This window comes from Ptychodera flava, chromosome 10, assembly GCF_041260155.1.
Source record: "Ptychodera flava strain L36383 chromosome 10, AS_Pfla_20210202, whole genome shotgun sequence".
NCBI lineage: Eukaryota > Metazoa > Hemichordata > Enteropneusta > Ptychoderidae > Ptychodera > Ptychodera flava.
This window is the reverse complement of record NC_091937.1, coordinates 33,221,401-33,248,568: the sequence shown is the minus strand read 5'-3', so window position 1 is coordinate 33,248,568 and position 27,168 is coordinate 33,221,401. Positions and strand designations below refer to the sequence as shown.

At 41.4% G+C, this 27,168-nt stretch overlaps 1 protein-coding gene across 1 annotated transcript; it reads right to left on the bottom strand.

Moving 5' to 3' along the window:
- Positions 1-8,052: 8,052 nt before the first annotated feature.
- LOC139142568 (frizzled-10-B-like) lies at positions 8,053-11,103 on the bottom strand (the record flags this gene model as incomplete). Its single annotated transcript, XM_070712548.1, is given in 3 exon segments — positions 8,053-9,352; positions 9,355-9,438; positions 9,441-11,103. Coding segments are annotated over 3 exon segments (1,827 nt in total), but the record flags the coding sequence as incomplete, so codon positions are not given.
- Positions 11,104-27,168: the final 16,065 nt, after the last annotated feature.

Sequence of the window (27,168 nt, the reverse complement as noted above, 5' to 3'; positions counted from 1 at the left end):
AATACCAGCTCTTGCGGATCAATGGGAAATGGAATGGCGACTCAGTTCAGCGGCACTGGCAAATACGCCTCGTCTAGTTGAGGGCCAAAGCGCGCGTTGCACAGTATTATGCGCAAATAAATCAAAATGCGGTCGCGAAGAGCGCGCTGTCTGTCCCAGCGTAACAGAAATAATGTCATGTTTTTGCTTTAGTCTCGGATTTGAGGGCTTCATTTTAAATCTCTGAAGTGAAAGATCACCCCCTTTGTCAATTCTCTGGAGGTTGCTAAAAATATTATCCCCTTGACGTGGGTGAGACGAAGCTGTTGTGCGACAGCGCGTCTGCTGGCCTTCAGAATTAAAGCGACCTTCAGTGTACAGATTAGCCAGAACATATATGTAGATAAGCCTTCTCCCGGGGGATTTTTCGTTTTTAAAAATGCATTGAATTTCTACTTAGCTGTATAGCAGAGGTCTACGTTTGCTCGTTCTTATAAGCCTCGCTGCACCAGTAGTGTGTGAGTGTGCGTATGGCTTTAATTCTTCACGCTTTCCGATGATTGAAAAAATTTCAAATTTCGGCTTCGCAAAGCAAGTGAATATTTCTTCTATCAAAGTATTAAGGCCACATTAACTAGGACGAGAACGAGTAATACCCGACGCTAGCAATCTGTATGCATAGCTCTTCGTATTTTCTATATATTTTAAAACGGTTTACTCACACAACCGAAAAAAAAGACTAGAAAAATTTCCCCGTGTTCGAAAGCGGGTCAAAGTTCGCGGGGTCAGCCTGGATCTTCATAACGACACAAAAGATGCAGTTTAAAATTCAAACTTGCATCAGCGCAGATGGCAACATGCATGGCAATAAATCACTGGGGGCTAGAGAATTGTAAGGTTTCCGTGGGGGCTTCGGCATTGTCGGTGCTCAGCACACATTCCAGTCCTGATTGAGGTATAAATCTCTCCCGGTCTTATTGTCTATACGCCCTGGAGGATCGCGCCAAATTTACGACTCCTTGAAGAAGAGTGCACCATGAAAGACTACTCTAAATCAACGCGTTCGGCTCCGGCGATCGATAGCATTAACACAATCTTTTTATTTTCAATTTTCATGTTATAATATCAGTAAATATCATGTTTCCTGACGATGATGTAGCATCAGTGTGGATTGGTCGACACTTGTGCAAGGCATACTACCATCAGACGCGTCCAAGGGGAAGATATTTTCGATGAATATATGAATATACAATTTCACATTTCGTTTCCCAATGAATTTGCATTATCGCGTAGCCTGAATAAACGTGGTGCCAGTGTTCCACGGCCATCACCAGATTACCGCCAAAATGTGATGGATTAAATCTTCGGAAAATTTACCTAAAAATGTCTTTAATTCATTTCTTTCTGTGATAGATACAAAAGAAAGCTTATTATATTGACTTTATATCTAAAATAAACCCTTTGCATGACAGTGCGGCAGAGAAGACGAAACGCATCCCGAAAATTTGCTCCAGTCACTGAAAATTGGACGGGTAGGTGACTGTTTACAAAGGGGTCAAGTCCGTTCAGTATTCAGGTAACGTAGACAGAATCCAACATATGCTTGGTGTGGTGACGTTTTAAGACTCGTAAAGTCGGATCGCAGTGAATTAATTTCTGTCGGCATCTTTTCCCGATCGCCGCTGTTGATACGCATCAAATAAGACATTAAAGCCCGACGTCCATAAGCCGATTTACGCTGGCAGCCCTTTGCGAACCACTCACTGTGACCCCACGAGCTTTCTGCAATTACCTGCGCTATTTTCAGCGCCAATATTACTGCCAGCGAAATTCGTTACCTAGATCACTGCGGTCAAATTAGGTTTTCGCGTTCGGTTCTAGTTGGTACTTGCCCGCCGTAGTCATGGAGCTGAGGCTCGACAATAACAGGCAGTGTAGGCTGTTGAATGTTCTCAATCGACTTGGCGAAAAGCCTGGAACACTGAAACAAAGTAACGGCGGAGTATCTGCAAACTATAGGGAATGGGGTAGAGCGTAGCAGCGCGAAGGTTCTCAGCCCACTATAACACGCAAACGCATTGAACATTGTCAGCTCCAGTGTTTAACAAGCACGTCTTTATCTATTGGGCACACAACATCTTTCTCATCTCTCCAATTTTCTGCCTGGCGTACGTTACAAAATTGTGCGCCGACGAGCCCTGTATTGACAATCCAATTTTCGATTCTTCGGCGCGCATTCAATCAGCTAATTAAGCAAGCGAGCTGTGTGGCAGAATCGCCTCTTTATTTAATTTCCAGGAAGTCGGGTTCTCCTCGGAGCCACGTTAGAAATCCATCGCAGCTGCTGGCCCGCCATGGGCAAGATCGATTGAACCACGGCACAGAAACTATAGTTCAGCTAAAAGTCACTTCGGGACAACCTCGCTACCCTTTTAAATAAATAAAAGAGCCCATAAAATGAAGTAACAGCCAGCTCACTTGTTAGTCACAATGCTTGGTCCCTGCTCATACATATTACATGTAATATTGCTCTTCTGTCCAACTTTTTCGCAATAATTGATGAAATGAGTCTGATGTATTAATTTAGTTTTAGTCAAAATCACTGATAGGAAAACTGGCACACCTCAAATCAGTCACCGTGTTTTTCTTTTCTTTTTCTTTTGTAACTTTGGGCGACTTCTCGATATCTGCTCGTCCACTGGGGCAGTCAACTATCAGAAATCTGACAACACGCTCTCAAACACGCGATATCAAGTTGCGCGAGCTCGTAATATGGGCGAGTATATGGATGAAATTACCGGCATTTCTCTCCCACCTCGCGACAGGACTGGTTTCATTCTCCCATGTGGTCCGCCATTTGGAAACATGTCGCCGTGTGAGTTGGTCGAAGTTGACACTGCAAACTGTATCATATCTGTTTACCGACATTCCTTAGTCGAGTGTCGGAACATTATAGGCCTTCCCAGCAGCATGAATCATTACACACAAACTACCACTTCAACCTTGACAAGTCAAATCTTTATCCACCAAAAAACTGTTAATCTTTGTCGGGAAGACACATTCTTTCTTTCAAGGATACGACCTGTCTGTACGGCATTCGCAGTCGAACCTAAACGAGTATACCCTTTAGAAGTTAGTGTGTTGAAGTTGCAATTCATCGAATCCACTTAGCTAGACTGGCGGGGACAGCAGCGTTAATCTCTCGTGTCCTCAAATAAACTCCCGAAAACCTGGCGGCAGTATGCAGCTGTACAGCCGACATGGGGAAGTTGGCTTGATTATACTGTAAATATAGTCATTTGAAAGATCAAGGTCAGGTGGCGACGACGCGCCGTACGTGCGAAGGATCCCGTCTAAAACAAACGATTACCAAGCGACACAATGGCAAGACCCGAGATGTCGGTGCGATAACGCCGCAGCGCTTAAAAACACGGAGCTTCACTTCGAGGTCGTTTCTCGTGTCTTGCAAATTGAAGCGTATTTGTTGATACACTTTCTCTTTCTTGGGTCCCTGTTTGTGCTCTTAGCTTCTGTCTATTTAACTAGCTACTTGATCTATGTATACAGCGAATCTCAAATATTAGCTGCTAAGCACAGCGAACAAGATGTACAACAATGGCCGTGTTTACTGACGACAATGTTTTTCAACCACTGATCACGTTCGCTGTAAGAACATGAAAATGTAACCTACGCGCCGAATGTCGCACTTATTAGAAGTACATCGTGGCGTGTATGTTGTACTAAAACGTACACACTCAAAACGAGATTACAGGCTTTTTCGGCGAATTGGAATGACGTCATCATTTGCAACTATCGCCATGAGTGCCATGGTCGTGATAAACGATTTCTGGCAGAGTTCAGGGAAGTTTAAGTGTTTGGTAAATAAAACGAATATTCTCATAAACGGGTTTACTGCTTTCAACTGCTCATAAACTAAAAATAGCTAACCTTAATAATGATTTGACACCGACCAAAAGAGAAATAAGACTTATCGAAAGATTTCCCAAAAGTTTATCCGATCTCAAGATTGATGAATGGATTTTATCTGGGCATATAAGTTTATTTATACTGATGGTACCAATTTATATCTGAGCATAATGTGTTTGCGCCCTTCTCATAAAAATGAGGACCAAACAGTCGCTTGCTATATCATCACGCGAAGAAAACTAGTTTCTCGACATTCAAGTTCGTAATTGGACGCGCCATGCCAGAATATTGGTGGCGGCCATGACGTCATGCGATTCGTTGGTGTGTTAATAAGTTGTTCCACAGTGTATCTTCTTCACAGGAAGTAGTTTCCAGTCGCTGACAAATGATAGTCTCCTTCTATTATACTCAAATTCACTTTCTTAATGTCGTTCGGACTGGCGTCAGCGTGTTTGGAGTCACAGACTTCCGTTTATTGCGCGCTATACAGAGACAAAGTTGCATTTACGTACGCCATATCGCTGTCTAATCATTGCCAATTAATTAAAATAATACAGCATGCACGGCATATACGATAATTAAATTTGTCAATTATAAATTAATTTTGTTTGCCCTCTTAGACCCTCCCGACCATGATATGGCGGACAGCTTATTAATATCCCACCAGGGAGTACACCATTTGGCTATGTTCCAAGACGACGGTTTCTCAATTGGTGTAGCGTGATTGATCGTCCGGAGTTTTTCTTTCAATTTTTTTCGTCACTTTGATGGATCGCTTCGAACCCGTTGTCTTTGGGATTTCCTGAACACTCACCATGTATATAGTTCATCTGAAGGCCTGACATATGGTTGCTCATTGGCATGCGGTATGACGGACAACAATAATGTTCGAAAAATTGTAATTGTTTTCCAGGGCTAACTGTGACATGCTGTCTCGACCGACTGCAGTTCATTTTGAAACCAAACTCGCGGGAAGGCACTACAGCAGCTGTGACTGGGTACACTTGTCGGGCGTGAACCACTAGAGAAAAATACCTACTCTATTTTCCATGAGCAGGGTACATTGTTCAGTTGCTAGGCACGCCATACGCTAGGTTATTAGAATTGGCATACAATTAAGCATTAGGCAGATTTCAAAATAAATTAAAACAGAATATATTATCCTGCCTCTAATAACTATGAATATTAGTTACTAGGCATGTTGCAGAGCCACCTGAACTCGGGCGTTTCAATGTCTTTCCACCGGGCATGAAACTTTCGTACAGTTTTTTTTACCGAATTAGAAGGAAACGCTAAAGGTCACTACTGCTGGTAACACTGTGCAGAAAAATTTGGAACCCGTTTAAATTACAAGAGACCCCTGTCATACACAGCATGACTAAAGGTGACCGGGGCCGTCGCACGCAGAATCCGCCATTCCCTACAACTATGACCAATGACAAAACTGCCATTGAAGAAGAACGCACTGCGTGTGATATGTGATTTATTTGCCAGCGTTGGCGAATAAACATAACAATAAAAAAATATGAGCTGGGGCCATTGTAGCGGACTCGGGAGGTTGGCAAACCGACGTCCCAAATTCAGCGACCGCCGCCACGAAGTTAAGATCGATAACGCCTGTGCACATCCGATTGACATGTAATATATCGCGTATCAAAATATTTATCTTTTCAACTTGGACATTTATTTGCAGTTACCCTATTCGGCACGGGGGATTCAATGAACAGCGAGACCAAAGGTCAAAGATTATAACAACTGATAAAGCCGATGTATGCAACACGAGGCAAGGCTACCTGAACGACCTGTTAGATATCTTAACACGCATATGTACAAGGGATTATGACTACCGAAATATGTCGCGATTTTTCTATCGTGATTTGACGCCATGTGGGATTACAAAAAATGTGTAGTGTTCCACCCCTATTCGACCGTTCGTACACATTTGTCAAACACCTCGATTGTTCACAAGCAAGAGTTTTTCAGTGCTGTATCAATAACTTTCACAGTGGAAGCATGGCGCGTAAAATTCGGCAACATGCTCTCGGGATGTTAGGCAAATAGTGTTAGACACGGGATGGCAAAGAAAAGTCATTTACTATATATCGACAGCGGCTCGAGTTGAATAGCATATCCCACAACTTATACTACGCACTTCCTAAAATAATGAACAAATCACAGTTCAACAACCTGCATAAAAGTGATTGTATAGAGAATATCATAGGCTAAAAATTCACACATTTTGCCATCAACTGTTGCAAAAATAATATATATATTCGGGATTGAACAACTCTACTCCTAAAACATGAAATACCAATATTTGCGATTTGAACTTTCCACCCTTAATTTAGATGACAAATGTTGAAAATCTACATGATAAATAAATCTTACATTGAAAATTATAAGCCCATAAACAGATCAAAAGCCACGAAAATGCTCAGTTATACGTCCTCAGACGCACAGGTACTTCTGTTTCATGTTTCGAAAGCTAACGATCCTGTTGCTTCATAAAAAATAAACCTGCAGACATTAAGTTTTGTGTGGAGAACCAGTCGTGTTACTGAACTCTCCGAGCAATTTTGGTATGCTTTGGCCTACAGCCGAACTGGGTGTGCAACTTAAAGTTCATTCCCCAATTGCCAGCAATTGCAACTAAACGACTCCATAAAATCCAGCCCCCAAATTCCAATTCTAATAAATGTACGCAGTTACACTAGCAGCAAACTATCGTAAATTTGATTCGAAGAAAATGCCAGGGAATCAAATTACCGGACGAGAATTTTTATAGTTTATACCTATGTCGTAATTTCGACTTACTCTTGTCGGTCAGCCTGGCTTTCCATCCTCACGACCGCCATCTTGGATATGACGCACACGACAGGACCGAGGAAATATGACACAATATACGACTTCTCGCGACAAAAAAACCCCGCGCTTTTCGTTTCACAATGTTCCGCTTACGGTCGCCTGTGGCGCCGCCAAACGACATCGTTCAGGTAATAGTTATTAACTACTTTGACTGGTAGGACGAAAAACGCGGAAACATAACAATCACACATAAAACCCCCATAAAAGTTTCCTAATAAAGTGAATATATCCTAAAAGCCAGCTAATGCAAGGATGCATTCCGAACTCGTATATCATGAGGATTATTTCATAAAAAACAATCTCCCTTTTACGGTGATAGAATAAATGGAGTCGGGACCGTCTTGACAGATTACGTGAATAGAAAGACAAACACTATTGCTGAAAAGCCAACATTAATTTGTCACATTACACTGCGCAAAGTCTACGAATCTCACTCGAACCGTATTAGCGAGGTTACATAATTAACTCCTGCCTTGCTTCGACTTTCACGAAACATTAGTGATTTTGGATGGAACGATTGTTTTTAAACTCTACAATTACCGGTGAGGTTTTGTTTTTAGCCACAATGCTAGCAATAGCACTACGTTTCACAACTTAAAACATTCCACCCTTTTCACAGCAGCACCGACGACAAAATTTGGTTACGTGGGGTTTGCTAGACAACTATTAAACCGGTCCTGTGGAACACAGCCTTTCTACCGCCGAGCTTTTTTACGAGGGACTGGCGAAAAACACAGCCATTAGTCATGTAACGGCGGCGACTTGGCCTTTTGAGTCTTCCACCCAACAATTCAATGAAAACTCCCAGAAGACCTATCAGAGTATGGCGGTGTGTTTTTCTCGCCACTAAAAGCAACTCGCAAACAGCCCAGAGTGCCACAACCAATTTCGAATCACTCTCTCAAAACGCTAACGCCTTTACCGTTTACAGTCGGAGGGAGTTCTTTTCTACATCTGTGGAGGAAAAATACGAACTCTTTCATGACGAAACATTTTTTGTGACCTTACTATATCCAAGTTACACCTATTAACGCGACAATGAGGTATTTAAAAGATATAGTAGTCACTGAAAATAAGCTATTGCGATCATTGAACGCACACTCCTGAAGTTTACACCGCCCAAATGAATCCACAGGTATACTGCCATTAAACTGAAAGATGCGGCCGGCTGAGGGGAGGGGGTAAAAGGTTTGAGGCTGTAAAGGTTTTTAAAGACAGGCACATTACAATCGCACGTATCATGCGAAACAGTGGCGAATAAAATGCAGAGAAATAGCCACGTTATATACACCATCGGGTTGTTTTATTGCGTGAGCGGCGAACTATCAACATAGCAAGCCATACGGCTATTCACAATTCATGTCCTCACAACTCTTGAGGCAAAAAATTTTCACAACACATTTTTGATTGTTACCTGAAAATACTAATAAAGCTTGCCTCTGCCAATTTAAGAATATTTTTGATTGACTCAACACGGAAATTTGAGAATCTTTTGATATACAATATATATAATATGTAACGCATTTATTTCACTGGTACAACGGAGGTACAGTGAATAGACCCTAACGTTATAAAAACGCCGCCGATATAAATAACTAGGGCTAAACAATGGGGTCAGCTCTATGGATTAGGATGTAAAATGGGAGCTTTGAATCCCGCTTCAAACAAACACAGGACATAACTTGGTGAACTTTCGTAACTTTAAACAACATTTTCAAACTGCCGGCAAACACGAATGGTGCCAAGACTCAACAAAGGATATGAACAAAACTTGGAAAAACTGTCATGTTTTTTTTTCTCTGTTATGCCAGTACCAGCATTCAGTGGAACGATTTGGACAGTAGGTGAATTGTGAAGTCCGGTGAATACGTTTATCAGTGTATAACAGGTCCAGTGTTTAACTATTAACTTTATGTGTTTACACTGGCAGCCTAATACTTTAAAGTCTGTAGAGCGTTTGAGGTTTATTTGTCGTGGAACACCGAAAATATTTCCCTTATTCTCCGCCAAACCAAATAAAACTCTGGCTTTTTATGACTTACACGGACGTCGTCTGAACGAAAAAAGCAGTCTCTTTCTTGTTCGCTTTAACAGTTTTTTGGAGACAAGTTCCCTCGTCCTTCAGTGCATTTTCCGTCTGACTGGCGTTCCTTGCTAGCTTGTTGAAGGGTGACACAAACTGTTTCCGTTTCCCTTGATCGGCAAAGCCGTTGTTCAAGATTCCTTTGGCACTCTCTGCGGACAAAAGATTCCTGTTTGGCATGTTTCTTAAGGACTGCAGGCTCTCATTCAAATCAGCACCGCTTTGCGATGTCCTATCCAAGGCTACTGACTCCGCCGCTGATTTAGGTTCAAAAGTCACGGGCGGCGCTATCATCGCGGCTTCCATCCCATCCCACACGTATGCCCAGTTGTGATTTGCTTCATATACATGGCGGTGGCGAGACAATCTCTTGAATCCAATCATTTTTTTGCGATCGAACGACAATAGTCATGCCGCGTCAGACGGCAGTGTTGGGTCTTGCTGGGGTATACGACGTGCCTTTACTGGAGACGTACTTGGCCCTGGGTGGGGAATGCGTACCATGGGCACTTTGTAATTCATGTTCACTTTTTTGCGGTGAAAGCGCCTTTTAAAAAACTTCTGCCACGAATTGACTGTTTTGAACTCCATATCCACATCCCGCTTGTGATCCCGACCACCAGGAGCATGAAGATCTTGACCACCAACACGGGCACGCTGGGAATGGACTGGATCAGTGTACATTCCTCGTCCACACAGGGATTGTCTTTGGCCAGCTCTTCCCAGTTGTCCATGTTTATATACTGGTAAAAATAAGTGGCAATAACACACGTTGCAGGCACAGTGTAAAGTACGGAAAATATCCCGATTCGTACCATGAGCCTCTCGAGCTTCTCGATGTTCTTGCCGCCGATCTTCATCACCTTGCGGATGCGGAAGAGGTAGACAAACCCGGCGAGGATGAACGACGTCCCGATGACGAAGTAGCCGGACAGCGGTATGATGACGAAGCCCAGCAATGCCTTGTAGTCCTGATTTCCAACATAGCACATACCAGTTAGCTCATCGCCGTCGACTCGCCTCATGATTAACACCACAATAGTCTTAATGGCCGGTACTGCCCATGCTACCAGGTGAAAATAGCTGCTATGTGCGGCAATGGCTTCGTAGCCCCATTTCATGCCAGCGGCCAGAAACCATGTGAGCGTTAAGATGACCCACCAAATGGAGCTGGCCATATAGAAATAGTACTGTATAAGAAACACTAAGGTGCAACCCGTGCTTTCTAGACCTTCTTGAATTCTATATTTCACCCCATTGTTTGTCTCATCGCATGAAATAGCCTCCGGTCCTACCACCAATCTCACAATGTAGGCTATAGAATACACAAAGTAGCACATTGACAGGAAAATAATCGGGCGCTCTGGGTACTTAAAGCGAGCTCTGTCCACGCAGAAAGTTAATACTGTTGCAACTGCCGAGGCACAGCACAAAACACCCCATATACCAAGCCACGTTTCGGCGAAATCCTTGTCCGAACGCCGGTAAAACACGTCCACGTCGCACCTGGGTGCGCATTTGGCCGTTTTCTCGGCGTACACCCACCTTTCACTGTTGAAGCTGCACGGGTCCTCCAGTTGGCCGTGCGTGGTCGATTCTTCGCCCGGTCGCAGAGGAAGGCCCCCTTCGTTCGTTCGCCAAATTGGCGGCTCGACGTTGGGATCTCGCGGCGCGAACGTGCCCGAGTTTCCGTTGTCGCTGGTGTTCGGAGCCACCATGCACAGCCACGCTCGGTCGTCCTTTTCGGGTAGCAGACTACAATCCAACGAATCCGGCCAGCGAAAATTGAAACTTTCCATGATAGGGCTACACAGCCGCCTCGCGTCCTCGCACATCGGCCGACAAGCCGGGATCGGCATGTCGAAATCCTCCGAACACATCGGCGCATACAGCGAGCACAGGAAAAATTTAAGATGCGACGCACAGCCGTATTCGACGAGGGGCGAAAACTCATGAACTTCGATGGCGGCTTCGCTTTGATCGCTGTGGCCCATCATATTAGGCATACGAGTGAGGTTGTATCCAATTCCCATACACATGGGTATCGTGATTCGCTCGCACCGACTGGCGGAGTCCACGGTAGCTGCAGCGATCACACACAGCAAACACAGTAACGGTAATAGTTTTTGTCCATGGTGAGGTTGCTGGTACCATTCAGCTCGCCACGGCGAGCTGCTTGTGAAGGAAAACACTGTTATGCCCAGCGAGAAACAGCACGACGCTCTCGACTCACTACGTAGTACAGGAGATCATGCCAGCGCTATGTAGCTGACACCTCTTTACATAATACATACTGTAATATATACCACTGCCACAATGAGTCCAGCTATACCGTGTAAACAGCTCCAAATACCACCGTCAAATCCTTACAATATAGTTAACGGGTTAAGATTTCGGGGAGACCTCCTTCACAGAGTACACACAGAACGCAGAAATGGCCTAAATCGGTTGGGACTACTTTCTGCGGTGGCACGGATCTCAAGTTGTGGAAGTGCTTGGCTTGTGGGCGGAGCACTTATAATGTGACGTATCGTATTAACTTTGAATCGCGTTAATACCGCCTCGGTTGTCAATCATTACCGAGCTCGGCTGTTTCGTCCTTCCAGTACGACTCACGCACATTTTGTAAGTTTCACCGAAGTACGAGGCAAAAAAGCAGAGGCTTCGGGGATATCCGGGTCCCAGCTCTCATTGCTAACGAGCTCGTTCAAGGCTGCCTTAGCCATGCATATAGATTAAAGCCACTTGTATCAGTTTTACCTCAGTGAAAAGAAGATGTTGAAAGAGCCAAAAAAACAATAGCCGCCTTTGTGCTGAAAGGGCGGCCTGTCTTATCTGCCCAACAAGCTGACAATACTGTTCTTCTCAAGCTATTGTCATTGTAATTACAAACTTCTTACCTACTTATTTCGGCTTTGAATTTTAAAGTGTGGCCAACTGTGGCACTTAAAACGATACCCCCTTCTTCACCGTGTCAAGTGGCCGCATATTCCGTTTCGTATGTTTGGAAAAAACATCCGACAGAAAACTTTTTTTTTTCTGCCGGGGCCACTTGACAGTGACTCGTAAAAAGGACCCTCCGTTCTGGAGTCAATTGCGGAGTGGTGTTGTTTTATGATTGTTTTGCAAATTCTCCGACAATTTGCGAAATGGCGCTAACATTGACAGAAACAACAGACGTGGACAAAACAGCGACGGCCGCTCAGGGCCACCGTCTCGCGCGTCTGCCAGCTGAAATAATCATAGTTTATTTGGGTACGTAAAGAGGGACACCGGCGAATAAAGGTAGACAATTACAGATTCTGTCACGACGTAGCAATAAACTTCTGACCCCGCTGTGACTGTCTGACTTCTGACCCCTGTTTGCAGTGACCTTTCCGACTTTCTACGACTTGCCAAAACAGTAAAAATCGACCGTGACAATTACAAAGTCTTTTAATGGGATTGACTGTTAAAGCTTGATTGCTGCTTGACTGACACTTAAAGTAGTTCCACTGTTTGTTGCGTCAACAAGGCAGTAACAATGCAAGGGGTTGACCATTTGGTGTCCTTTAGGCTTGGCGGATTTTTTCCTATCACCAGCTTCTCCACGGAACCCGTGTTTTTATTCTTGAAAAAGAAAGCGGATTTCACACCGCTCAGTTTTATCGGGTATTAAATAGTTTGTATTCCAAGTAAAAGTGTGACCAACTCACTGAGTCAATGTTACAAGAAACGACATCAACTAAAAACAAGACCTGCCCCTCCAGACGTTTTTACTTCGCTATCTCGAAAGCGTACATTACCGACAAGAAGTCCTCTGACCGAATACTAATTCACCATTGTGATTGAACAACATTGGCCATGGACGTAACTTGTTCTTTATTTCTAGGCAGAGCATGTATCCTGACATTTTAATGCGACAACTTGAATGTGACCCCAATCAGATTTCGCAGCAAGGCACTATGGGGTTGCCGTTGGCCCAACCCGTCCACCACATATACAAGTGTGGTATCAAATAATTGCATTAAGGAACTAGATATTTCCTACTATGCTACCAGCGCGAAAACAAACGCTGACAACACGCCTCTGTGTAACTCTATGTTACTTTCAAAACACATGGAAAGTTTCTCGATCATAGTAAAGGAAAAAATGGCTCCACAGACTGATATCTGGGTCTTCTTTTTGATTTAGTACAGTATGTACGGCGATTGCAACCAATATAAACAAGTGATTTTGCATATATAAAATCACATTACTGAACTGAATGAACAACTAATTATATTGTAAGGTCTGTAGGCGTTGCTTGTTATCATTGGTATTTTATTACACCTTCAATTTTGAGTATCAGAGTGATGCCATCTTGTTCTAGCATAAGCTAAAAGGGCGCGCTGAATAATTAGATCAGATGCCGATACAACGTCGCGCCCTGAGGGCGCGCTAATAAATAAAGGGACACGTCATAATCAAGTTTTCTTCCTACGGTTGCGTCTATAAATAAATGAAACGATAAGTTATTAACTGCTGATGTGACGTTATTTTTCTCTTCTGTGTGTCTTCGTCACATCTTTTTATTGCTACCACTAGCCGCGACTGATCCCCGAAGAATTCCCGGCAAATGAATTTTCTAACCAAAGAAACTTCCATTTTGCAAGCATATGAAATCGACGGCCAATACGTGTGATCTGCAACTTTCTCCTTTTCCCAACGCCAGAAAACCGCACATGCGCACTGGATGGCGTCGACGCGACACTCTGAGATACAGTCAGCGAACCGTTATTACCTAAAACAAACAAACAAACAAGCAAATAGTAGCACATCTTCTTGTAACTAGAGGGTAAATACTCTAGCGTATATCATATAGAATTCTATTTTATTTTTCCTTGTCGACAATTCACTATGTTTACACGAGCACTCGACTGCACGGATGTCGCTCGGAGGAGAGTAAGCTTGAAATGTGTCAGGTTTCAATAATCCCCAAAGGTGAGACTGATCTTTAAATCTCTAAGTCTACTTTTTAGACATCTTCATTCGCCAAAACGGGCCACAAATATGTATTTTTTAGCGCTTACTCCCGCCCTCTTACTGTATCTTTATATGATCAGTAAATTTCTGAGAAACAATATTGAACTAATGTGGTTTTTTTCAGTGAAACAGATTTGCAGTGATTGCACTTTGCATCATCGGGAAATTTACCACTTCGTAATCTAGAACATTTCTAGTAAATTCCTCTTAGTGGTAGATTCATACAGAAAAAGATGAAAACAAGGAATTTTTTATAAAACATTTCTATGTTGTAATGCATAGGGTCATCTTGCAGAAAAAACCATGAAATTCACCCTCTTCTGTGCTCAGGAAGCAACAAGCAATAGGTGCACTGCTTTGAAGTCATTTTTCCCGCCAAGTTAAGGTCAGACTTAATATACTTACCTCTTTTAAACCCACGAAATGTCCTTAAACGAACATTTTTAATCGTTTCTGAGTTTATTTCAAAATGCAACAAAAACCAACTCTTCGGTTTCCGTGTTGTCTTCAACGTAGTGCAAGGAAAGCATCGCAGTGTCCAAGCACAACATTTTCCCTAAACCAGGTTATTATTCTGTGCATGCACTCATGTGTTCAGGGCATTGCGCTATCGATTTTTGAAAGAAAATAGACGAGTGGAATAAGACAAAACATGAGAGAGAGAGAGAGAGAGAGAGAGAGAGAGAGAGAGAGAGAGAGAGAGAGAGAGAGAGAGACAGAGGGGGGGGGGAGGCAGTGAGATAAGATATATTCGCAGCGACAGACAGACAGCAATATACAGCAGTCAGACAAACATGTTAATATTCGACTGTGTATAATGTAAGGTGTGTGAGTACCAGAGTATCAGTGCTCGGAATGTCCGCCTTTGGAACAGCGTTGAATAATTCCTGTACCGCGGACCGAGTGATGGTATAGAATGGCGTTCTATCATCCCTGATTCCGGTGATGAAAGGCATGAAAACTTTAAAGAATCCGCTAATTAGATATCATACCAGACGTCATTGTGTAGTTTTAAATCCTATTGTTTTCTTTATCTGTAAGAGTAATTCAGTGATCGGAAGACGTTCAAGGCCAATCACTGTTGATAGGTCGGCTAAATCAACCAGACTCAAAGGCCTCCTCCTACACAGGAAATTTAATTATCTTAACAGAGTTTCATCAATGCCGCTAACTTCGGAAAGATTTGTGACTATCCGTCCAGAGAATTTACATAATTTTACATAACAGTAAGGAAGATAGTAAGTCTTTCAGTCAGTAGGTGAATGGTAAGTGAGAAAGTATGCTTTAGATAGTTAAGTAGGTAAGTGTAAATCAATTACAAATTTGTAAGAGCCTTTGACTTTGTAGAGTTTGCACCGAGCGCTACACAGTCAACTTTTGAAGCACAGGAAATTTGAACGGGGATAACATTGCGACAGTACATATGTTGAAATAGTCCCTGCATATCGGTGATACTCAATAACATGATAGAATTTGAAGAGCAGAGTGAAGCTAACTAAAAGCGCCTAGTCTATGGTCTGTTTTAGACTGGTGAGGTTTCGCACTTTCAACGTTAACGCAAAAACATATGAAACTTCTGTGTCTTCTGTTGGTCACCCTGAGCACAGTCCCTCTCTATATATGTCCTGAGCGAAAATAAGAATCTAGAAAATTTCCGATGGACTTGGAGTGACTTGGAGGCATGTAGTATCAGAAACATTGTCCCATAATTTTTACGTTGGCTAGATTCTTTGCAAAGGCATTGAATGTAGAGTGACCAGCAGACAATATACACAAATCTTCAGTCTATTTCCTATATGACAACAACAGTAAACCGAACATCGATAGTTTACTCTGTGAACTCACGAACATTCTTTTTTTTTCTTCTGTTACTATGGATATAAAGATGTAGTCTTTCAACAATACTATTTACTTGTGAACTTGAAATGTTCAACCCTCTCTGTTTTCATAGTGACTTCAAGTTCAAGGACGGGTATCCGCTGGACATTTTAACCCAACCGGAAGCTTATTCTAACGTCATTTCCAAACCTAGCCTTAAAATTTATTCCACGTGATGGGAAATGAAAAATATTTGGGTTGAAAATGTCCTTAGGTATGTAATACCGTTCTGATATCGGAATGCTCATTCAAGATGAATTGTCTCGTTTCTGGAGACTTTCGTTGTGTTTGTTGTGTATCTGTCCGTCTTTACCCGTGCTGTTATTGTAAAGAAAAGTGAAATATGACATAAGAAATTATACTTCAATGATGTGTCTGCGTGTTTCTGCCCATGCAAATGAAATTTACTTAGGAAATTTACACTTCAGTGAAAGGGTTGGTAATCCACACAAAGTATAGTAAGTCGTATGATATAGAATGGACGATGAACTCTTGGCGTGCGGTGGGGGTGGGGTAGGGGGAAAGCAGTTCCGTCTTCTGCTTTTTCATTGCGTATACACATCATTTTTGTTTTCTTTCACCTACGTACTATTATCCTCATAATTAAGGTGATGAAACATTCACTCATTTCACTTATTTTTATGTGGTTTAACATTTCACATTTCCTTTTTTCGATGATGAAGATGATGATGATGATGATGATGATGATGATGATGATGATGATGAATACCAATAGTTATGGTGGAAGTCGATTTCGCGTTCAGCAACTTACGGCATACAAAAATAACCCAGGTCATCATCAAGAACGTGTTTTCAACACATAAAAGTAGATTTTGTTCGGAAGAACATTTCGTTTCATGGCAGATAAAATTTGCAAGCACGTAATCGGAGGCTGCTTATACGGCAGTGACATTTTCAAATTTGCTCAAATTTAATTTTTATGGAGCCCTTTCATGTGAAATGGGAGCTGAACGGCCATGCAAATAGGTTGCCCAAACGAGTGTCATAATATATACGAGAAGAGCAGCTGTCACCGGCATTAGAGCCACTCAAATATTTGCAATAACAGGATGGTTGCGAGCAGAGCATTGAAAACTTGACCAGGCGAGGAAAATGAAAGCTTGGTGTTCCCTCGAAACCAATAAACTGAATGCCGAATATAATTTACACCTGTAATTATTTTAGAGTGTACTTCTATTAAAAATCAAGAGTGGCCACGGGATGTAGGCTTTACACGCCGTAGAGTGGAATGTACGGTAGGTGTTTGTTGGCAGTCAGCAACATCAGAATCAGTGGAATGGAAGCGGAGAACAGAATGTGCAGGCGACTGGTGGTCATTGGCCTGCTGTACATCGTCACCATACTTGAGAGTCTTTCGAAAGAGCTTCACTGCAACAGTTAAAGGGGCACCGCTGTTACAGTTGATTTCATAAACTTTTGTGGTTCATGTATTATTCTTGCGTTTGTTTCCCTTAATTTTCTCGATTTATGAATGAGGGGGAGAGGGATTTTTGGTATTTTAACCGCCAGCTGCAGTAAGCAGCATGTTGATGCTGTCAGCTGTAGGATTCTCGAATTCGTTCACATAATTTTTAGTACCACAAAACCTGTCTGAGGTGTATGTTCGGAAAAGAACATATGTTTCAATAACGTTGCATGTTTCATATCCACGACGCGAATTTCTCGAAAATTAAAGGTTGAAGTTTTCAACTTTGAACTTGAAAAGTTTATCCACCACAGTGGCAATTGTATGCGTTGTGGTCAATTTAAGCGACCCCCGTCAGAAGTTAAGCAAGAACTTGCTTACCTGCTGCTGCTTGTACTCGGATTACAGTGTGAAGGATTTATTGATCGTGATTTGTGTGTGAGCAAACCTTGTTTGAATTTGGCATGTAATCCAGTGACAATTTAAGCTGCTATTTTCATGACCAGCCATGATGCTATTCTCTCTCTCTCTCTCTCTCTCTCTCTCTCTCTCTCTCTCTCTCTCTCTCTCTCTCTCTCTCTCTCTCTCTCTCTCTCTCTCTCTCTCTCTCTCTCTCATGAACAATATCACCCTTCAGTGCAACGACGTTCCAATCCAACACCGCAAGGCGATCTCCGTTCAGTTTTAGCTCCCACCTTCTCCAGACCCGTGAGCTAATGCCATGCTCATTTCTGTCTGACTGTCTGTCTGTGTCATCGATAGCTCAAGATTTTCGTAATTGGATCGAAATCAAATCTGTACACGTATGTTATTTTGTAATGGCAAGAGCTGATTAGTGTTTGGTAGGCATGGCCAGCTTCATTAATGACAAATTGCATAAGTAGTCATACGAATGTCAGATATTCTCAGAATAACCGCATCAAATGTGATGAATCTTGCTGTGGATATTGCTCATACAAACATGTGACAATTAGAGATACGTAACCGGAACCGCTTTGCCAAACCCGATGAAACTTGTCACATATACATTTGAAAATACAAAGATATGACAATTGTGAAAGACATGTGCAGTTTTACATAAGCTGTTACTGATCTGTATATTTACTGACACTTTTAATTGGGGCTACAATTCAGTGGTGGAAGCACCAAATTTAATGAAAAGGTATTACGGTATAGATATTGCGAGTAACAACATACTATTGCAAGTAAAATGAAATAAATATTATAGTTTCATGTCAAATAACTGGTCATCGTTTTTTTCAAAACTCGAGGATTCATACAAAGTCGATGAAAGGTCACAGACACTATATGTATATATATATATATATATATATATATATATATATATATATATATATATATATATATATAAGATCAAGAGATGTTACTCAATTTTATTAAATGACATAATAACTGTTTCACTTTTGCATATTTTTGCATATTTAACGAAACTTCGAATTGACCTTCAATATAGTAGTAACGGTGACTACATCAACTGCGATGAAACTTGTTACAGATGTTGCTCATAACAACATATCATAAACTGAAAGGCGCGCATTGCCATTTCATTTCAAAGGACTGATATTATGCATTTTAAGTTAACGAACATCTATTTGCTCTCATCTCAGTAATGGTTGCATTAAATTTGACAAACTATCTCTTGGAATGGTGGTATCAAATTTGATGATCTTTTGATTGTGATGTACATCATAAGACATAGGCAGATTGTCAGGGAAAACAAAAGTGTTAAATTACCGACAACTGCACATACTACACATACTGAAACTCGGGATTATTCTCGTTTTACAACTGGTTAATTGTTTTGCCATCTCAAAGAGTGTTACATGGAGAGAGAGAGAGAGAGAGAGAGAGAGAGAGAGAGAGAGAATGTCAAATATAGGGATCTCTTTGCGCATGTCATCATTAATGGTAATGGATGAGTGAGATTGATACAAATCTCTGGTACTGGCAGCTCGTAATAGGTCTGTTTTTAAGGTGATCAGTTATCCTTACAGCATAAACCAAAATTTTAGCTGAACAAAATCTAGCTCGTGTAAATCTTGGGTGCTCTGGATTTCATGGGTCCTGCTGTAAGCTGTCTCGGCCTCTGTTTAGGGTCGTCCTTTCATCAAATAGGGAAAACACATCTATAAATGATTTTACCGCTGTGGAACAACTTAGAAGGCGGCTTCCGAAAACTAAGAGTTCGGATGGACAGAACACCGACTCTTGTGTGTTGCCTATAATCCGAACATTGAAACAGTCCTGCAGCCGGTAATGGAAAACCTCACCAGTGACAAAATCAATCACGACGACGTCGCTTGCGTGATCAAATGTCTCTTCTACGAATATTTCTGACGTAAGTCTGGCTGTACTTATCCCATCGGGATGAACGAACTGTCGGTCGTTTAAGTCAACAATGTAGTCGCCTATTTCGATGTAAGTTCACCCACCGTCCGGAATCGAAAGTCAAGTGTAATGGTGATTTTAGTCAGTCACAACTCAGTTTTATTGTGAAGAATTTCGTCGGCTAACAAAGTCGATCCTCAAACATGATGGACGTTGATAGATCGCCTTATTGCATTTAAACATGCTAGGTAAATTGAGCTGAAATGACTACATCAACTATGTGCAAACGCATCTGAATGTAGCTATTCGTGGTTGTTTCACCGGCCGACAGAATTTTGGCGCGAATCAGAAGTCAAAAGTCGCGTTTCTACAATGAATGACGATTCTTCTGTTTTCGGAGGAAGAAATGCACGTCTTTGCCAAAATATGAGATGACACTGCCCAAGTTGACTTTTGTGTTAACGATAAAATGTATCATCAATAGTTCAACTCTTAAAACGCTCAAATTCTGTTTTATTTTCTCCGCTTAACATTTACGAGGGTTCAAGAGTAAGCTTATTTGCGAGGCCAGAGTAAGAGTCGACATTATAAAACTCCAACGTGACCATTTCACACTGATGTTTATCTCTAACATCTTGCACATACTTTCTTTAAGGACGGTAGTTTCTCAGACTTCAAAGTTGAAATCCGGGCACTACAGCTACAAAATCGAAAATACCTGGCCGCCTTTGCTGTAATGTCGTCTACATATACAGCATTGCTTAACACGCGTCAACAACAAGATATTTTGAAAGAATGTAATTGTCGGGATTTTAGTCAGAAACTTCGAGTGGCATTACGCATCCGAATATAGATTTTATCCACATTTTAGGAAGTGGGCTGTTGGGGTCGTATTTGCAACGAGGGTTAAAAGCATAGCAGCAAAATGTATGGAGCTATACCGTGACATACGGGTCCTTACTTGTGTGAATAAAAATATCATCAATGCCAAAATGCACACGTTCGATGACGTCATGCCGCTCACAAAATTGACTGCTACGTGCTTCATGGTAACACAGCTGCATTTCCAGAAATAAAAAACTGACGCCGGATTTTCCATCGGATCGATTCCTTTTTTTGAAAGATGTCGCTCCACAAGATGATCTCAATTGAAAGACACAAAACTGAAAACAGTTCAATGTCCAAAATCCCTCCCTCTTCCCACTGGACTCGCTTGACTTGTTCCTGATCTTCAATTTTGAATTAAAGTCTTGAATGGCAAGATCTATCTCAATAAATTATTGAAGATTGAAACTAATCTTATTTTTCTTTTTCCTTTTGATGACAACAATTGATGTCATGGTCTGGGCGTCAAGTTTACATTCTGGCACGACGCATGCGTAGTCAGGATATCTAGCATATGAGAAAGGACATGAGTACCAGAGGGGCTCATACGACCTGCCAACTTAATGAATTTTTAAAAGTAGTTTTTATTTTACTGGGAGCATTCATTGAAATGTCTATATTAATTTGGAGAACGGATTAATAAATGAAGCTGGTTAGAGAAAGGATATTAAATATTAGAAAATTTAAATAATCATTTAAAGTATTCAGAGAAAGCACTACACCTTTTAAAGACATCAAATCTTCCTGTAAGTTCGGACTACCATCAACTTTCAATCTAAATCCATGATTAACCGGCCAAATTCTAACTTCAAATGATCTGCTGCATAGTTCGACGCTTGTATGCATGAAACTCTGAGATTAATACGCCAATAATCCGTTCCGGAAAGTATTCTTGTCTTTGACAGATATTTCCCCACGTCTCAGTTCAAATCTTTTGATGGTTTCACAAATGGGCACGTTCGAATATCCATTCTTATTTCCTTTACCAAGGTACAAAGGAAGAGCCATCTTTGAGGTATGATGGCATATCATCAGAATATAGGACATCCTCATCCCATAACTCAAGCGAACACGTATACACAAGACCGGTCATGTCCGGTCCGTTATTTTAATATCGCCACTGTATGGCAGGCGGAAATTCAAAGAAAAAGATTTCGAATGAAAAAAGAGCCAATGGTTAGCTCTCGGTGTTGAAAATACGGCAATTTTTGATAAAATCATAGAAGATTGCGACGCTCCCAGTGTTGATATGAATGTTGCGAAATCATGAGGACGTGACAACAGCGTCTGTCTTTGATCCTCGCGGCTCTGAACTATCCAATGACGCCGACTATTTTTTTTAATTTCGCGCCAAGAGCATTTACCAAATTTTACCGAGTTTTCAATAATATACCAATTTGGAAAATTGTCAGGGTTCAGTCAGTTTAAGGGAATAGAAATTATAGTGAATCACGCCGACAATTTATTGGGGCCAAAAGCACTCGCAAAATTTCCCCCAATTTTCAGAATTTCATATCGATTTGAAAAGAAAATGTCCCGTTTCGGTCATTTTACAGAGCTTCTTTTAAACTGCAGTTGGCATTTCCATTCCTCCTTTGATGTGATTAATTTGCAAGAAGAATCGTCGTATTCATGGCGACGGCGGTTCGTAGAATCCCTTCAAATCCGCGCGCTGCAAAAATAAGCCTAAGGCTTCGGCGGGAAGCCATCTCAGTCTGTCGCCGGTACAGAAGTCTTTCAGTGCTGCTATTGTTAAGGGATGGCTCAGTACGTTTTCATGGGAGACCTGACTTTTACACGAAACGTCGTTCAAGGAAAACAAGAAGCTTGTGTCAGGATTGTTGAGACTGAACACTATGTTCGCCCCATATACCGAACGACTGCTTCAACTATTTGCGCGCGCGCGATAGTAATTTTATAAATGAAACAAAACAATCGAATCTGGGGGACGGACACAGGGGTGTGACCAACAGTGATAACAAACAGAAAACAAACGAGAATAACGCTAGAACACTTTAATAATTATAAAAATAAAAATAAAAATGATATTTTTAACGACGGAAATGTTATTGTTGACCACGGAAATTTTACATTGTACTTTACTTTATGTAAAAACGACAATCATTGGAGACTAAAAATCAGGCATCTTCCTGCTCTAAATATCTATATACTGCTCATTACTGCCTTTTACACAACTCTTAGTTCCATTGGTTACGTGTCTGCCAGCACCCTGCGATGCAAAAAAAGTGTAGAAAGTTGTCTCAGATTTCCGACGAGCAGCAGACGACACTGTCGAGAAATTTGAGCAGACAGAACGCGTGCCTTACGACACAAAGGACTGGGATACATAGAGAAAGCCGGGGGCATAGAACGAGACTGGCTGTCTCCATACCGAGACGACAACGTCGATAGTAATTTGTGACCTTAACTCCGATTTGAATCTACCTACGCCCGCTGAAACGACCAGACGATTCTTGATACAAGAAGGAACTCTTCAGAAACAGCGAAAAATAGAAGCGCGGGCTGTGTTGCCTGAACAACTCAAATATGCATTACGTAAACAATACTGGTATCTTAAAATGGCGCGAATGACCGACTTACATATCAAATATATAGGATGAAGAATGTACAAGACTTCGGGTATAGTATACCTCGAGGAGATACTCTTAGAAACTCTTAGAAAATTGAAAGCTATTGAAATCCGCACCTCTTTTGTCCTATCAGAATCTACACGGACTCATTTTTAAAAGCAGAACCAGAATTCTGTTTCAGCTGTTCCAGTTTCATGAAATCTACGGCGGTTCAATTTTTCTCCATAAACAAAGAGGACAGCCAGTTTTAAAAAAATCAAATACCTTTAACTTCTTTACGAGTTTGTATTTCTCATAAAAAAGTACAGTGACCTATTTTCTTCTCGTAATTTTTAGAATGGATCGGTTTAAATTGATCAAATATTAGCAATAGTATGACTGAGCCACACACTCATTCATTTTCGAGCCACGTACAGTGCGTTAATATCTATATACTGCTCATTTTCGCTGTAGTCAACGGCCTCATGCATGGTAATATTATCAACAACAAATCGATGGTGAATCGTGTTTCAACATTATATAATGAAATCCGATAGAAGTTAGCGGAACGGAATTGAAAGTTTTCACGTTGCCTACATAATCGGACTCAAAGTCGTTTTGATGCTTGATGCCAGGTAAATAGGTCTTGCATGTTGCATGTGACAAAACGGCTGATAATACAGGAAAACATTTCGGGAATCAAATTTTGATTAATGTTAGGTAATGCAAAGAAAACATATAAGTTGTTTCCGACCCCAAGCAGTATCGAAGCCGTATTGTGTCCTCGTCATTACTGCTTCGTATGGGGAATAAATAGGACGGCAATCAATAATTCGCAAATTTGTAGAGTCTGTCGAACGAGGACAAATGGTAGAGATATTATTTTGCTTACAAGTTATCATTCTTTAGCGAATGGAATTGTACAAGAGAGGAAGCCATACCATGTTTCTACTAATATAGGTATACGGTGGGTTCAAATATAATAGTACAGTCAGATTCGGGCATGGCTGCCATGTTCTTTCTTTGAGTTGAGATTTCTGCGTCCGTCTGTGTGACCGACTGACCGGGTGACTGACCGTCTGTCAGCCAGTCTGCCCGATTACCTTAGGCTTGTCTCCTTTGCCGACACCCGATTTATTGCTGAACTACCATTTGCCTTAACTCAGATATTTTCTTTAAAAATGCCAATTTCATGAATTTTACAATTTTTCTCTGCCTCACTTTACAAAAGATACGCATGATTGACATATTTGAATAATGTATTCCTTGCAGCAAACATTGTCGGAACTACTTTCAGCTTCACCGACTCAATTTTCAGGCAACATTTACACAAGAAGGGACAACTCTGGCTTTCATTCAATGCAAAGAAAATGCAATGAAAAACTTTTAGAGACACGAACCCAAATGCATTTTGTTGAAAGATCATGATGTGTTGTGTTGAAACGTGCAAAGGCTGATGAGCGGAAAATGTCAACTTTGAAGAATGTAAGTGTAGAAAAAGGAGTGGAAAGGCATATCACACAAAAAAACAAGGAAACAACTAAGCAAACAAAACATACAAACAAAATAAAAAGTCAAAACCCCCATCATGATTTATCGCGCACAGACAAATGTCATTAGTCTTAACGACGATTTCTCGTTCACTGACCTTAAAGAAAGTGGTCGTAACAATTGAAGGCATGATGACCCCGTACAATGATTGGTCATCATGGATTCTGTACGGTCAATACAATAACAACGCAAATCTCTCTCTCTCTCTCTCTCTCTCTCTCTCTCTCTCTCTCTCTCTCTCTCTCTCTCTCTCTCTCTCTCTCTGACATTTGGACATTTGACGATATTGCTGTTTCTATGCTTTCGGTCTGACATTCATCATTATAATTGTCATACCTTCGATCATCATGGCGTAGCGATGCTTTCATTGGTTTGACGATGTTTCTGCGCGCTTTCACTCATCGACTTCGCGCGAAATGTCGTTTTATTATCTTTTAGACACATACCAGTACAGTCATTGGAAGCAAGGAAGTTCACACGATCTGATCAGATTTTCCGGATGTCTTCAATCACAGTCGACACTATGCGGCCAAAATATATCGAAATTAACTTTTCAAGACAAATATTTATGAAAGTTCATTAATCGATTGTCTACATTCAGCGTTTGCATATGCGGTTGAAATTTACTGTATTTTTTATTTCAAGACCGTCATGTATGACGAAATATTGCCGGATAAATGACAGCAATGCGTATTGTGAATTCGGTAGTCTGAGTAAACTGGGAAACACTGTTCGTCATTGTTGTATTTTAAACTCGCGATATCATATCGGCCCGTCGATAATAAGTTTTACTTTTGCTATTAATTCTAATATTCTCACCAGTAAATCTAAATTGTCAAAAGTAACCGGTGATCTGTTCGCTATGTTTGTAATAACACTATATCAATGTCCTTGTGATTGGAATTTTTATGCGTCACGATTCTTACAATCTCGCGAGATGTCATGAGATTTTCTCGATATGATGTGAGATTTCGCCATACCGCTCGGAGTTGCTTTTCCGCCAGTCTCATTCTAAAAACTAATTTATCGGTATTTTTTAGTAATTAAAGATTCATTGAGAAGTGTGCTTTTTTCGGGCGACTAACAACCAGGGAGTTGGGTACAGAAACCGCGGTCACGGTACGCTCTCGTTATGCGAGAACCGATACGATATCCATCTTCCGTAATTGTTCGCGTTTACATCAGGCGGTAGATGATCATCGATTAAAGTCAGGTATAGTTGCCGTTTCTTCAGCGAAGCCATTGATCTTTATAATGTGATGCTAGGTGCGTAGTGACAGGTCAAATTGGTTGAAAATTGAAGTGCGTTCGCTGCTATTTATTCATGGTTAGCGAAGCTTTGGATGTCTACGAGATTCCACAGCAGACGATAAACCAATGGACTTGTTTCAAACGATCGAAATATGCAGTATTTTCCATCCTTAGTTACTTCGCGCAATACCGATTCTGAGAAGGATCGATCTGAGCGACCCTCCTCTCTGTCTTTTTGTTTAGAGTTTAAACAAAGGAATCAATCATGGGTAAAGCAGAACATAGAGCTACCGCGGAAAGAAAACCACAGCATTTGAATGAATGCAAGAAATCTATTTGCTAGACTAAAAGGGCGGGTCTGAAGGTGGCAAGTAGCACTAGTACACAGACAAACAGAGAGACATTCTCATGGATCGGTGGGCCGACAGATTGGTTGATAGGTATATATGCAGATAGATGTCAGACAGATAAATGGATGGGTGGATTAATATATAGAGTAACTCACAGCAGACAGACAGTCAGTTATGATAGAAATTCAAAATATTTAGGGACATCATCGTTTGTTTTTCTTAGCTTGTCATTGTTGGCGATCGGACAAAAAGTAGTTCTGCGCGGCATCGCCTTAATTATCGGTATATCAGTACAATTAACATAATGAATGAGGAAGAGAGACGCGGTAAAATAATTTGAATCAAAGCGGCCATATTAACCGTTCTAAGTGTGTCCACAACACTAGTCCCCGATTCATTCACTCCAAAGTAGAGATCAATCGGGAAAAAATTCGCGCCGCAAGTCCTGCAGACTTGTTTCAACTCTGTTCAATGTAGTAACGTCTAAGCTCGTGTGAATCCCTGTGCCCCGCAGCTGGAGCGATGGGAACAGCCACGCATTGAAACCTTGTGTGCTCGAAAAGAATGGAGCTCTCTCAGTGAAAAGATTTCGAAATTGCGAGGTCACACGAGAACACGAATACACATTAATCTTTTCGTTGTTTCTCGTTGAGCGTGATTAATTGCGGCCACTTGTTGATGTGCCCCTGCATTACGCCCTCTAGCTACAAGCATCAGAGTAATGAAAGACGCAGCCTTGCAGAAGAGGACAGCCTTTGATGTTTCAATGTACTTTTGTGGTTTAAATGGCCCCTTTTTATAGGCACAGTATCTGAGATAGGCTGGAATGTTTTTATTCTGGAGAGCAATTTTAAAAGGAGACGAGAGCGTATAAAATGTAAAAGAAAGATATGCTGAGGACACAAGTTCTTACTTGGGGAAGGCAACTTCGAGTCTTGCCATTATTGTATGATATATTCCACTGCAAATGCCAAATTTCATGGCTTGGAAATATCCCGCAGAGTGCGCGGTAAATCTTTCTGTATAGTGCGTCATTCTTAATAATAATGA